Raw genomic sequence first — 16148 nt, 5'->3', positions numbered from 1 at the left:
CCTTGGCAGAGGTTTGCACTTTCTGAGTCCTCTTGTTGTTATCTGTTAAAGGCCAACACAGTTTGTCTTTATGTGCAATAATAAAATCTCCTGTCAAGTGCTTATGAGTGTTAAGTTACTTCATGCAGCCCCAGAAACTTACTTTCATTCAACAGCTCAACCAGTGATCACCACAGACCAGACCAACAACCTTCATACTGCAACAATAAGCTTTAAAGAGATAACCTGTGGAAATAGTATGTTGAAAACAATTCTGTCATATTTGGGAAGAATCATAATTTACAAAGCCTACAAACACTCATTTGTTGCGGTTTGTCTGTATTTCACTTCATTTCCTTTTTCAAAATAGTTGTTTGTACCCCATACACACACACACGTACTCTTTACTCTTTTACTTGTTTCAGTCATTTGACTGTGGCCATGCTGGAGCACCGCCTTTAGTCGATCAAATCGACCCCGGAACTTATTCTTTGTAAGCCCAGTACTTATTCTATTGGTCTCTTTTGCCGAACCGCTAAGTGGCGGGGACGTAGACACACCAGCATCGGTTGTCAAGCAATGCTAGGGGGACAAACACAGACACACAAACATATATATACATATATACGACAGGCTTCTTTCAGTTTCTGTCTACCAAATCCAATCACAAGGCATTGGTCGGCCCGGGGCTATAGCAGAAGACACTTGCCCAAGATGCCACGCAGTGGGACTGAACCCGCAACCATGTGGTTGGTTAGCAAGCTACTTACCACACTCCTGCACCAATATTTTTCTCTACATCAACCCAGTATACTTTTTTAAAATATACACCCACTGAAAAAGCTACAGATCAGTGTAGTGAAAAGTATTCAGAAGGACATAAACAAATATGAACTACTTTGGAAAAAGAAGTAAAATATAGACAAACAACAACTGATGATTTATAGGCTTTATTACACTGTGTAACAAAATTTTAATTATTTTTTTTTGTCTTTGGTCAGTAAGTATCATTTCCCATTTGTTTCTATCAGAAAATCAAAGGAAATGACTACTGTTCCCTTCACACTTTGCTTTTGTGACATGGACATCAATGTTTTGAAACTGACCTATTTTCCATTACATCTCAGACAGATTCTGTTATAGCAAATATTCTGCTCAATACCACAGATTTGCTTATCAGTTACTTGACCATAACCACTTGAGCATGTCCCTTAGTGGTTGACAATATATGCATCTCTTAAGGCGGCGAGCTGGCAGAAACATTAGCATGCCGGGCGAAATGCGTAGCCATATTTCGTCTGCCGTTACGTTCTGAGTTCAAATTCTGCTGAGGTCGACTTTGCCTTTCATTCTTTTGGGGTTGATAAATTAAGTACCATATACGCACTGGGGTCGATGTAATCGACTTAATCCGTTTGTCCTCTCTGTGTTTAGCCCCTTGTGGGTAGTAAAGAAATAGGTATTTCATCTGTCTTTATGTTCTGAGTTCAAATGCCACCAAGGTTGACTTTGCCTTTCATCCTTTCGGGATCAATAAATTAAGTACCAGTTGCATACTGAGTCGATCTAATTGACTGGCCCCTCCCCACAAGTTTCCGGCCTTGTGCCTTGAGTAGAAAAGAATATATGCATCTCTGATTATGAACAGTAGTTGGGGAGCATGAAAGATGTTCTTTGGGGTTTGAATAAATGAATAAATCTAACAGAAGCAAGTTTCAAAGGAAATATTAGCCATTTTTCAAACTTTCTAGGGATAAGCAAATAGGAAATAACAGTTGCTACTCAAAGACAAAAAAATTGTGTTATTCAGTATTATGACTAACTATAGCAATGAAGGTTTTCTATTTTTTAAAGATTTCTCTTTTCTGTTTTCATGTCTAAAAGCACAAAATGTTTCTAAAATGGATTCATCATCATCATCGTTTGTTTTACTTAATTTCCTCAGAAGTGCTAACCGTGTAAAGTGGATGGAACTTGTGGAAGAGAGAGATTCAAGAAAACATGGGACAAAGTATTGAAGTCTGATCTCAAGACACGGAGCCTTACAAATGAAATGACTAAGGACCTAGATTTTTGGTGCTTTGCTATACTCAAGAAGACCCATCCGCCACTATAGAATTGATATAGGTGCTGGTGTCACATAAAAAGCACTCAGTTCACTCTATGGAGTGGTTGGTGTTAGGAAGGGCATCCAGCTGTAGAAACCATGCCAGAATAGACAACGGATCTTGGTGCAGCCCCAAGCCTTACCAGCTCCAGTCAAACTGGCCAACCCATGGAAAACAGATGTTAAATGATGATGATAAACCATAAACTTCAGGAAGGAAAATTAAAACTTAAAGAGCATGAAAAGGAAGAATCTTTTATATTTTATTTGCTTTAGTCACTAGGCTGCAGCCATGCTGAGGCTCTGATTTGAAAGGTTTAATTGAACAACTCAAACCTAGCACATTTTTTTTAAGTCTGGTAACTTATTCTTTCAGTCTCATTTTGCTGAACAGCTACATTACAGGCAGTGGTGAGAGAAAACACAAACACTCATATATTTGACTGGCTTCTTTCAGTTTCCATTTACCAAATCCATTAATCACAAGACATCTATACAATGAGCTATTTTCAGTTTCCGTTTGCCAAATCCACTCACAAATCCTCTGGTTATAAGAGAAAACGTTTGTTCAAAGTGCTCTGCAGTGGAACTGAACCTGAGACCACATGGTTAGAAAGTAAGTTTCTTAACCACATCTGCTCCTACTGGACAATAAAACAATGTGCCTAATAAACCATTGTGCAAAATTAACCTTTTTTTTAAATTCCTAAACATGACAAGTATGTGTTTGTAAAATGCATTCCACAGAAAGAGGTCACTAAATTACAAAAGATTGAAAAGTACCTACTACAAGTTGAACAGGTTTAGCAACATATATAATGACACCAAAAGTTAAAAAACACTGGATAATAAAGTAATGTGCATAATAAACCACTGTACAAATTTAACCATTAATTTAAAATACGTTTGATACATATATTCATGAATACATATTGTGTATGTATAGCAGGAGAGAAACACAGAATAGATGAGTTTTTGTTCTTAAAATACTCAGTATGTAACTAAATATTTTATGAACAAAATCTTCTGCATTTGCTTTGCTTTCTATATATACTCTGTGGCCTGCCCAGCTGTTGAGTCCAACCAAATGAAACTCGGACTGTAAATACGAGCCCTCCTTACAATCACCCTTTTGAATATGCAGAAATACGGATGGAGTGCTAATTCTGGTTTCTCTGTCGTTCAGTCGAAATTGCCTATTAGTTGTTCGAACCTGATGATCCACTCTATCACCACTCAAAAGTTTCTCGTTAAACCTGGGCTTTATCGAGTTCACGGTTGAACCTTTCAGTCACGCATGGGCAACCTTTTTTGAGAAGCGAGCCGCTTGAGAATTGACTTACCAGATGGCCGCGCTACTAGTAACTTTTCGCTAGGCATACTCTTGAGAAAGTCATGGAGCCTGCAGGTTCCCTATGACAGCACTAGGCAAGCATTATCTAACTAAAAATAACAACCAAATCTCCTTCAAGCATCGTTCTACCATCTGAAAGACGACATACTCATACACAAATTAATTATTGCACTACACAAGGTTTTTTCTCTTTTTAGCCCTGCGTAACACAGCTTTGTAGTGAAAATAAAATGAATAAAGTGGTCACACCGCAGATATCCAGGGACAGACAAAGAAAAAAGAAATCAGAGGAATCTATTTAGAAATTACACAGACAAAAACTATCAGCTTCATGTAACCGGGTTATAGTTTATTTATAGTATATCCAAATTCGAACTCAGCTGTGCTGATTCGTCTAATTTCCATAGACTTCCACTTGCTTTCTACTCGCGGAGAAACTAGAAACTATAGCGAAACTACTTCTTTACTATTTAGAGCAATCTTAAACCTGTATATTTATCAGAAGTGTATACCCTACGTTACATTTCAAATTTCATACACACACACATTCACATTATATATGTATTAACCGGTGTTGTTTATATTGTATTCCTCAGAGGTTCCCAAAGTGAAACTACTAATGCTGTTGTTTCCCTCGCTACACAAACAGAATTTTAAAACATTGTTTACTGTTTATCAGAGTGTTTTCATTATGTTTCTATGACAGTATTCTTGTTCTCAAATTCATCGAGACTACACTGGATATTGATACGTTCAACTAAAAACCCCAGCCTGACCTCAGCACGTCGGCTTATGACCTGGAAGGAGTGAAAGAATAGGATAATGTGTGTGTATGTATAACAAATAAAAAAAAGCCTCACATTGAAATATAACATACACAACACTAAATGCCAATAACGTATGACTCATCACTGGAAGAAAGAAAGTAAAAGACAAGAGGAGAAAATACAATACATAGAAAAAAGCAGTGGTAATCAAATTAACGATCATCTATAATGCTTCTGTCATACAATCATAAATAAACCTTGTCGAATCGATAAGCTTAATTAAACAACTTGTTTACGAGATGACGAAAAGCTTCACCTCTGATCAGTTCGACCGCCGTTTCTTGTGGCAAGGAGTTTGTGACATTTTAACCATGACGATGTTTGTAACACCATTCATTCATACGATGAACATCTCAAATGCTGTTGAATGATTTGAAAATATAGGTTTTGATATTTTTTTTTCTTAAAAATATTTTATTTGCTGAGACATAGCTATGCCTAATTTTCGACAGTTGTTACAGCTAGCCAGTCTCTATGTCGGATATGGTTTGAGTGTTTTCGTTCGGAAATCTTTTACTTTTGTCCTGCCAGATGTTATTAATTCTACGGGTGTTGAAAGAAGCCAGCTGGGTGAGTTGAGACATTTGAAAACGGGGGGAGGGGAAATCTGTTATTTTACTGGTTTATTCTGCTTTTTATGTTTCTTCTTGTTTTATTGCACGATGTATAAAATTGTCATTTGTTTACTTTTAATGTTATGCCTAAAATAACATCAAACAAGATAATGAATAGGATGGCATCTATTTATATTTATATAATAACCTCTATTTGATACAAAAGCCGGTGGTATAGTTTCAATTCTTAGTCGTCTGTGTATGATTTCATGCTTTAAAAAACATTACAGAACTGTCTTTTTCTGATTAGTAAAATAAGTACCGATTGTATACTGAATTCTGTTCCTTCGATTATATATCTTTTTTCTCGTAAAAAATATCTGGTATGCTAGCAATGATTGTTTCGTTGCAATTATTTAGCCCTTGGTCAGCATTGATTAAGTATGCATATGATCAAAAGGTATTCTGAGCGTGAACATCTCGTCTATTTTCTGACATAGTGTATCCAAGAACACAATATCTAATGTCCTTTACTTTTAAAGGCGGTTCACAGTATTTGTCATTTAAGAGAGATTTAGCTGCTATTGCTAACAGGTTGCGAACAACCACGTAGAGGCTCCCCTCACTGGCTCTGAATAACAAACATTATGTAATGGTGCCAAGTTTTCGCAGCTTAGAAGTCTTATTATTATGTGTAGTTAAACGGTATTACGATACAAATGATGAGGTGTTTATAGATTGACGAATACATTGATAGTTAAAGGCAAATTTTATTTTGCTATATTAATGAAAACAAGCATTATAATTTATTTCGCGATAGTCCTTCCCCTTAAACTCTGACAAACTACTTCACAACTCAGTTTGATTTATTAATATTTACGAAATCATGCGTGTTGTACAACCATTTTCCTCCTACAAATGTGTGGTTTGTACCTCTGTAAGAAATCAGTATATTTTACCATTTTCTTAATCCAGGACAATACATGTAGTCAAGATTTCTAGCTCGAAAAAAGCCTGGGTTTTTAGAAGGCAACAATAAGTGGAACCATGTATGCACCCTCGAGCACTTAAATCGAGACCGGCTTGCAGTTCCTATTTAAAAGTGAACTTTATACCCGATACCCGTCACGACATATCCTTCTGTTGCTTATTTAAGTGAAACTTTTAGGAGGAAAGCTGTGAAATTTCAACTCATCATTCCATGCATAGGCCCCGCTCTTCCAAGTTAAAATCACAAACACTATAAGCCTATAGTTTTGCTTATTTCTCAAATTTTATGGTTGAACTTTATTTAATCAATACAAACTCAATAATAAATTGTCATAGTATCATATTACTCGAACAAGTAGAAAGTTTTAGGGCGCTGGGAAACGTCTCTAATGACTTTTGAGGCGCTCTTATTTATTTTTGAATCAACCGATCTGTTGCCAAGACGAAAAAACATGCGTCTTTTACGTTTGCTGATAGAATACAGACGATAGCAGTCAACTCTCTCTCTCAAATCACACACCCTGCCATCTTCAGAAAAAGGATACAAATATGAAATAAAAACGCTCGATCAGCGTTAAATTGTTTTTTAAATAAAGTACAAGCATTAGTTCTTAATCGTGAGCGGTGGAAAAGGGGCTGCTTGAGAACATTTTTTGTGTGTGTAACCCTTTAACATATAGATGCAAAATCTATGAGTATGCCCTCGATATTAACACACTAATTATTTGTTAGTTGTATATTATCAGTACATTACCTCAATGTTATTGTTACAGCAGTTCAGTTTCACATTCAGGGCGGTAGTTTCGGATTTTGTACTTTTAGCTCTCCACAAAGTGCATGCTCACCTTTCTATCTTGTATGCTCTAATAATGTCTTACAGAAAAAATATTAGTTCAAAGAAAGCATTCGTCTCTAATGAAATTCTTATAGCAAATAAAGCATCTGATTGCTCCCTTTTATTGTTTATAAAACACTAGCAGTATCGCCCGGCGTTGCTCGGGTTTGTAAGGGAAATAACTATATAAGCATTTTTAGAGAGTTATTGCCAAAATTTGGCAAAAAAATGCATTAAAAATGGAAAAAAAATTATGGTAAATTTTTTTTTAAATCGTAGACTCATCGTAGACGCGCGCTAATACCCAGAAAGGCTCGATATGAATCACGACTATAAGATACCCGGTTTTGGTTAAACTGTACCGCAAAATGTGGGAGTAGTTAGGAATCTAAATCGTAGGAGACAGACACACAACCTTACTTTTATATATAAAGATTTTATATATAGAGATTAGATAACTATTTTGATTTGGCAATTGACGACGTCCTTACAATTTTTGTTAGTGTTCACAGTAAACTGGTTATACAGAAACTTATAGGAAGTCGGTATTTCGTCTGCCGCTACGTTCTGAGTTCAAATTCCACCGAGGTCGACTTTGCCTTTCATCCTTTTTGGGTCGATAAATTAAGTACCAGTTACGCACTGGGGTCAATGTAATCGACTTAATCTCCTTGTTTGTCCCCTCTATGTTTAGCCCCTTGTGGGCAATAAAGAAATAAGAAACTTATAGAAAGTCCAATATCTCTCAACCTGTGGTGGGGTGAGGACTGGCTGCAGGGGCCTATATTCCGGGTGTGTTAGGTGTGCGCTGCACTCCCATCGAAAATGCCAAATTAATTATCAATGTTAACCTTACTCTCATTAATTTAATCACAGATCTTAATGGAAAACTTGTTTTCCATTAAGATCTGTGGTCTTAAGTTCCGTTAAAACCCGGTTAGGGTTAAAAGTAGGGTTATAGTTTTTATTACGCCGAAAACGAGTGGTGTGCATATTCTTTAACTCTGCCTACAATCTTTCGTCACACCCGATACAACGACCACCACACGCCACTGATTGTAGGACACGTTGATTAATAATCGGTAACAAAAAGGCAGCCCTTCGAACCTCAAACAACACCATCATACATTTCTTTGCTCCTCGTCCCACCATTCCAATAACCCAAAGGCATTTACTATAATGTCGATAATAGTATTTTCATTGCATGCATCTTGATTCATTAATTTCAACATCAATTCCAATGACAACCATCACTAGATGATCGATGCACCTTACTGTACATATATTTCTGAAATAATTGAACCCATTAACAATTGCTTCTGGTTTAATCCCTCCCTCAGATATTACTATCCTTTGCTTATACTCGCTTTTTGTTTTGCCTACCAATACAACATCTCGAGTATTTAGGAAAGTTTCACATTGCTCATAATGAAAAAAAAAGAGGAAAACAATGTCTGGACGTAGAACGTGTATTTCTTGCAGATTGCACCTCTTTGATGATAGTAGTCAAATCTTCTCAGCATTATAGCATGGCATTGCACAATAAATCATTGTGCAAGCTTATCGTGGGTTTTTTTCCAGCTGTATCTGTCACACGGCCTCCACAAGAAGTTTAAAAAGGGCGCTGCAGTCTTCTCGAAATTTAGCGGGTGGATAAGTGGCATTTTATTTTAGAGGACATTCACGAGCTCCTCTTTGACTCTTTGGGCTCCAAGCTGATATTGGTTGAATCCACTTCCTTTTATAGGCTCTGGTTGTCATCTAGTGCAAGTCACATTCCTGTAAATTAATGCCCATTTGCTCATCATCAGGGATGACAACATCCTAACATCTATTTACAGATGGGGAGTGGGGTTATCACCTTAACTACAAACAAATCTTTGGTAAAATAACAACTAACCAAATCCATAATAAAATAATGCATCTAAAAATAGAATTTTAACACTCTATCCAAAGTGAACATGCTGGAAGGGTAACTAGATTATTGTACTAATGCTGACCAAAAGAGTAATTGTTAATTCTCAGTTCACATCTCATCTCGCAGATCTTTGATCAAAAGTATGTTGACCACAAGCATTTAACCAAATAATCTGAATACTAAAGAGTTAAAACATTCTGTGTACATTTTGAAATCTAAATATCCCATTATAATTGCCAACCTTTGGACTCTGGCTATCTCTCATCTCTTTCTATCAGAACACAATTATATCAGATAGAACTGAGAGAACTCTCTCCGTCCCACATTCTATAACTCTGGCATGCTCCAGGTTTCAGTTTTGTACTCCCACTAACTTCCTTCTGTGCATCAATGGCCCATTTGGTGGTATATCCAACAATGGCCACTTTTTAAGCAGATGGTACTACCCTTTGTTATTCTATATCCTTTCTCAGCCATGCACCATCCCTGCATGTCAGACCCTGTTGTATAGTAGAGGTGAGTAAGGTGTCTTCTTCAGGCAATGCTTTTATTGGGGTGGCACTTTTGGGTCTGCTGTATAAGCTTGTATAGGCTTAGGAGCTATAACAGCACACTCTCTAGCTTTGTCACCAGCAAAACCTGCACTCATTTTATGAAGTTTTGAAAGGATCCTCCTTTGTGGACATGCCAAGTTTTAGTTCCTTCAACAGCAAATAAAAAGGGTTTGGTCTCCCACTCTCTTCTTTCTATATGTCAGTGACCCACTTGTCTTGTTCAGCAATGCCCCTTCTTATACAGATGACACTACCCTTCATTCTTCCCTAAACTTTCTCAACAAATCATCACCCTCTTGCATCCTGGACAAGAAATGCCAAACCTGCACAGATTCCATGAACAGTACTTTTGAAAGCATCCTCCATTGTAGACCTGTCAATCTTATCTCTTTCAATAGTAATAAAAGCACAAGCACCATTTATCACAAGGAAACATAATTGCATTCTTCTTTCTTAAATATGAGCATGCACACAACTAGATCCCTCACCATCACTCCCAATGTTAAGTCTCTCTATCATTGAAGATTTTTCCTGTTGAAAGCACATCCTTAATGTAGAAAGGACTGTATTACAAAGACTGGTGCTTAAATTTCAAGAACTTTGTTATTCAATATGTCCTTTATTTTTATGAAGTTGGCAGAGTTTTATTTGAGGGAGATTTTGCTGCTTTTCCTAGCAAGTTAAATGACTGCATAGCGAGTCAGCTGACTCATTAGTTCATTCCAAGCTCTCGGCTGATTAAAATGACAGGCACATCTCTCTTGCAATGTCTTCATATACTGGCAGACCCCCAACTACACCAAAAAACCTTCTTATATCCTATAAGGTCTGATACTACTAAGGTAATATTTAGAGCAATTTAACAGTTATGGTTATTAGGAATATTGTACAGATGAATGTAAACCCAGGCTAGTGAAACTATGGCAATAATAATAACAATGATAATGATGGTGGTGGTTTCAAATTTTGGCACAAGGCCAGCAAGTTCGGGGAGAGGAGTAAGTTGATTACATTAACCCCAGTGCTTAATTGGTGCTTAATTTATTGACCCTCAAAGAATGGAAAGCAAAGTTGACCTTCGTGGCATTTGAACTCAAAATGTAAAGGCAGACAAAATGTGGCTAAGTATTTTGCCCAGCGTGCTAAGGATTCCGCTAGCTCACCACCATCTTAATAATAATAATAATCTGCTTGTTCATTTGCTTGTTATACTTTAGTTAATTAGACAGAAACAGGGTAAGTTGATTACATCAGTCCTTTTTCAATTGGTACTTATTTTATTGGTCCACAAAAGGATGAAAGGCAAAGTTGACCTCAGTGGAATTTGGAATCAGAACGTGAAGATGGACAAAATGCCACTTAGCATTTTGTTTGATGTGTTGACAACTCTGCCAGATCGTCACATTCAAGCCCAGAAAATATTAAAAAAAGGCAAACAAAAATCATCAACATAGGCACAGGAGTAGCTGTGTGGTAAGTAGCTTGCTTACCAACCACATGGTTCTGGGTTCAGTCCCACTGCATAGTTTCAATTCTTAGTAGAAGTGTCTTTTACTATAGCCTCAGGCTGACCAAAGCCTTGTGGGTAAACCACCTTTTATCAATTCAACAATGATATAATTAAATTATACCATATAGAAAAAAATTAAATATACGGTGGTTCTTCTCTAATTTATATACATATATTATATATTGTGAAATTTGACTTAGTATTACTAAATTGAATTTTTCCCTGTAAGTTTGGAATAATATACATAATGTTGTCTTTTGAATTGTCAACATTGGTTACTATGTTTTTTTCTTATTATCATAGGCCTAGTGACCAGCAGCCAATGCATTGCTTACTCAGTTAGTAAGTTCTTTAGTGGCTTTTTAGCTGACCAGTACAGACCAAAGCTGTTGTTACAATTAAGTCTCATTGGATCAGCTCTGACAGCTTTTGCTTTTACAGGTAAGTAAACTTTAAAAAATAAACCCAACTCTGTACAGATGAAATTTCTTCCTTTCTTAGGAGAGAGGTCTAAGCATTTTATATTTTCCTTCCTTTCTTAACAAAGAACTCTAAACATATTTAATGTATTTCTTCTCATCTTTATTTTCTTTTTTAGTTAGTTCCAAATTTTCCTGTGAAACCTTCCTTTCTTGACAAATTTTTTGCCCAACAATTGTTGTTTGATTTCTAATGTTGAAAGAATATCATTCATTTTTGGGAAGGTTGTATCTGACCACAGTATTTGACTCAGGGTTTATTTTATTAATCTTGAAAAGGTAAAAGACAAAATTGATCTTGTTAGGAATTGAGCTCTGAATGTAAGAACTAGAATGAAAGACACTAATATTGAGTGACATGCTGGTTAGGGATGGTGATGGATTTTTGAATCTAAACTGAATCTCTAACACGGTTTTCTTTATTGTCTGGTTTCTGAGTGGTTACTGAACAGATCTGTAACCATAGGACTCTGTAGGACTACAATAGTTAGCATGTCTGTTCTTTATTAAAGATGAGAGGTGTGATTTGAAGGAGATTTAGCTGCTATTTGGATTTGCAATACCTAGTGGTTATGGTGTTGCTCTCGTGGTTTCAATTCCCAGACAAAGCAGTACCTTATATTCTTGAATAAAACACTTTGTTTCACGCTGCTCCTTTTCACTCAACCATAAAATGAGTTCCAGATAAAGCTAGGAAGTTAACCCTGTGAGGAACTGGTGTCCAGTTCAGCAGGAAATATTGTAATTTCAGTCATTTATGCACCATGAAAACCAGGTTAAATTCTGGCCATTTGAATCCTAGGGCTCACGACAGACCTAAGTTGCTATTTTTTGAGATCAAATGACCATGTACTAGTGGGTGCTGAAAAGTTCCTGACTTTAAGGGTATTGTGAAAGGCCTGGTTGGAAGCCCAACCTTCTGAGTTCTTTTACAGGGCTTAGAAAGACTGAAGGACTGCTGCAATAAATGTGTGAATCTGAGAGTGGAATATGTTAAATAAAGTTGTAATTGACTGATTTTCTTTTACTCAAAGCCAGGAACTCTTCAGCAACCCCTCATTGTGGTTCCTTCATTGAATGTGTGGCCATCCTATCCTTGTGTATTTCAGACTACATTAACCAGTATATCTTGGTAAATTTTTTAAATTGCAGTGTATGAGTTAAAGGATATTTGGTTACTATTTCTGACAGGGCAAACAGTTGTATAAAGGTTCCCTTATTTGCTCATCAGTTTTTAGATTTTGTCCATTGGAAGATTTTTAATTTGGCATTGGAATCTATTGAAATGTTTGTTATGTCCATTTGTGCAAACTCCTCTGTTTTCACTTCAGTTTTTCCCATCACTGAAGCAAAGCAAATAATATTAGAAGCACTGAGAGAGCAAAAATGGCTAAGTTGATAAAGAACTGGTTGGTACTCTCTCATTGTCATTATATTGTGGAAATTTAACTCACAATAACAAATCTATATAGTTCTAAGGAGGTATCATAGACACCAAGGCTCCTGAGGGAAATTTTCTAAGGTGGAACAAGATGGCTGTCACTACTATCTGCTGGAAGAGTGGGTTAAAATGAAAACTTTATATATTTGATTAAGTTTAAAATTTGAGACTCTTATATCTTCAATTAAATCTCTTCAATAACAGAAATGACATCATACAGAATTTTAAAGTTGTCATTTTTCCTTCTTTGTAGAAAAATATACAAGCAAATTTGATGACTTTGATGTACGATTATGAAAGCATAATCGAATGCGATGGCTAATCTCAGGCTATCAGAACATGAACTCTGGTAAATTTTTGTAAATGCTTTATTGCCTGTGCACCAGAATGACCAGATAACAATATGCTTTGCAGAAAGCAACAATAAACCTAATCAGCTAATGAAATAAGCTTTACTGGGTTTTCTTTTTAGCTGCAAAATTTCTAATAATGCTATTAAAATCAATTTCTCTGGCAATGCTTGGTTCAGTACACAGTCTTGCTAAATCAACAAGATTTGTTTGAGATATGGTGCACCTTAAAAAAGTTTTTGATATGTTTGGGTTTGCTAAAAGTGCTTTCTGCCAATGCTTTAGTAACTGGAATTGTCAATGGTATTCTCAAGCTAATGCCAACATTTGGAAATATCCCACAAAGTTTGTTACCTCAATAATCTTAGAAATTCTAAAGGTTTTGGTCCTTATTTACCAAAACTAGTTTTTGTCTTAATGGTAAATGCGGCATTTACGTTGCAGTACAGTACTGGTGCGCTAACCCTTATGTTATTTTTTTTGTAGCCCACTGGGCAATTGTGGAGTGAATTTTAGGGCTTATAAATCTAATATTTTTCTATCCTTCTTTAATACTGGTTCCCATATGCCGCTCATATCTGCACTCAGTCTGCTTAGGAGGTTGTTGCATCCAAGCATATGTGCTGCTTCTTTTAGTTTTCGTATTTTCCAGTGGTGTTCTCTGTCTATTATTTTAACTTCATCCCACTGGGGGAGGTGGTCTCCATTTTTCCATACATGATCAGCTATACCCGATTTATCAATATCTCCTTGTGCCACAGCCTTGCGATGTTTGTCTACCCTTATTTTGAGGGGGTGGCATGCTTCGTCTTTGTATAACCTACCACAGATGCATGACTAAAGACTACATGTACTCAATCCCATGCAGCTGTGGTAGATTATACAAAGGCAAAAAATGCCACCCCCTCAAAATAAGGGTAGATGAACATCGCAAAGCTGTGACATGAGGAGATATTGATAAATCGGGTATAGCTGATCATGTATGGTAAAACGGAGACCACCTCCCCCTGTGGGATGAAGTTAAAATAATAGACAGAGAACACCACTGGAAAATACGAAAACTAAAAGAAGCAGCACATATGCTTGGACACAACAACCTCCTAAGCAGACTGAGTGCAGATATGAGCGGCATATGGGAACTGGTATTAAGGAAGGATAGAAAAATATATTTATAAACCCTAAAATTCACTCCATAATTGCCTATGAGCTTATAGCATAGTGGTTAAGAGCACGGGCTACTAACCCCAAGATTCCGAGTTTGATTTCAAGTAGTGACCTGAACAATAACAATAATAGTAATGATAATAATAATAACAATAATAACAAAAACATCGAAAAGTACCTTAGGAATGAGAACCCAGATTCGAAATTTTCCCAAGACACCTGAAGAAGGCTGGAGGGTATATCAGCTGAAACATTGTGTTAACAACAGACAAAATGAGGACAAATATCCGTCTAATGTAAATAATGTACATAATTCCTCATCTCTTAAATATAGAACAAACGAAATGCTGTTAAACATTTTGCCCAGCATGCTAACAATTCCACCTTAAATCCTACAATATTATTATCAAAAATACCCATAAAACTCAGGATTTTTGAAGATGGCCTCTTCTGGTGAATCATCAGCTTCAATCATTTCAATCACTGCATTGTATCATCATCACTCTTTTCTTTCAATTCACACTTAATAATAATATAATAATAATGAAATTATTGTATACAGTGTTCAGGTGCACCACAACTTGTCAAAAGTGCGTATAAAGCATATGCAGTAATGTACAAATGTCTGAGAAGGGAACAGTGTATGAGTCAGATACATGCTTGCGTGTGTATGGAGGGAAGAAAATCAGGTGTAGTGTTGGCGAATCTCAGGAAGCATGGAAGTTTTGAAGGATGCAGTGCTCTGACAACTAACAACTGATGCCGGCAGTTTGTTCCATGCTTCAGCAACTCTTAGCAGGAAAAAATGTTTCCGAAAGTCATGGGAGCGGTGCTGTTTTCTGACTTTGTAAACATGTCCACAGGTGTTAGACAGGTGGAGTTTGAAAAGGTGCTCAGTGTTATTGTTAGTAAGATGGTTAATAATTTTATGGGTGTCTGCCAAGTCAGCTGCCAGACGTTGGAGTTTCAATGTATCCATGCCCAGGGAAGTAAGGTGTTCAGAATATGGCAAATGCCTGATGGAGGGTATTCTCTTGGCTGCATGTCGCTGAACAGTTTCCAGATGATTAATATCCTGGGTAAGATAGGGGTTCCAGACCGGTGATGAAAATTTCAAGTAAGGCTGCACCATAGCTATATAAAGCCTCAGATAGATAGCTGGAGAACGGCTCACAAAGGACTTGGTAAATGATGCCAAGACACCCTTAGCCTTCTTGGCAATTTTACCAATGTGGGAGAGTTTGATGTTTATCCAAAGATCTGACACCACCTCTTTGGCAGCATGTATTTCCATCATTCATTATTGAATAAATTTTAAATTTTCTTGTAACAACGATGATGGGGCTGCTAACACTAAATTAGTTTGGAACCTTTGATATAAGAAAAGTTAAAATAGAAGGTAAACAAGTAAACGCCATTTGGCAGCATTAAGCTAGACTTTGGCATGTATATCTTGTGTGTGGATTATTTGTTCATCTGTCTCAAGTCCAGTGCAGTTATTTATATCAATAAACAGAAGCTTGGCTGTATGGTTGAGAAACTTGCTTCCCAAACAAGTGGTCTGAGGTTCAGTCCCACAGCATGGCACTTTAGGCAAGTGTCTCCTACAATTATTAGTCCAAAGCTGATAAAGCCTTGTGAACAGTTTTGATAGACAGAAACTGAAAGAAGCCTGTCGTGTGTGTATGTGTGTTTCTTTGAGTTTAATTTAAGTTCTTGAGAGAGAGTTCAAACCAGTTGCTAACAAAATGACAAGACTTTTTGAGTTAAGAGAGTTCCCTGTGTTTGTAAATATGTGGTTGAGATGGTGTGTTGGTTGAGCTTTTGATGCATACACCCAAGTGTGTGAATCAATTTATATAAGAATCTGAGATGGAGAATTTTGGGAATATCTTACAGATTTTCACTGTATGTATGTATGTGTGTGTGCATGTATGTATGTATTATACTCTTTTACTTGATTCAGTCATGTGACTGTGGCCATACTGGAGCACCACCTTTAGTCGAACAAATCGACCCAGGACTTATTCTTTGTAAGCCTAATACTTATTCTATCGGTCTCTTTTGCCGAACTGCTAAGTTACGG

General features: G+C 36.7%; 1 protein-coding gene across 6 annotated transcripts in view; it reads left to right on the top strand.

Annotated features, from left to right (window-relative positions):
* Positions 1-3036: 3036 nt before the first annotated feature.
* LOC115214169 (glucose-6-phosphate exchanger SLC37A4) overlaps positions 3037-16148 on the top strand; it is a 32978-nt gene continuing 19866 nt past the window's right edge. For 2 of the 6 annotated variants that reach the window (XM_036504616.1, XM_036504613.1), the window contains exons 1-2: positions 3037-4837; positions 10932-11069. In XM_036504616.1, coding sequence (XP_036360509.1) covers positions 4702-4837; positions 10932-11069 — 274 coding nt within the window. In that variant the 5' untranslated portion in view covers positions 3037-4701. Of the gene's footprint in view, positions 4838-10931; positions 11070-11674; positions 11683-12801; positions 12898-16148 lie in introns of those variants that run through there. The other 4 variants (XM_029783254.2, XM_029783253.2, XM_029783255.2 and 1 more) reach the window with 3 other exon arrangements.

This window comes from Octopus sinensis, linkage group LG7, assembly GCF_006345805.1.
Source record: "Octopus sinensis linkage group LG7, ASM634580v1, whole genome shotgun sequence".
Taxonomy (NCBI): domain Eukaryota; kingdom Metazoa; phylum Mollusca; class Cephalopoda; order Octopoda; family Octopodidae; genus Octopus; species Octopus sinensis.
The sequence above is the reverse complement of the archived record's forward strand: the minus strand, read 5'-3'. Positions and strand labels throughout refer to the sequence as shown.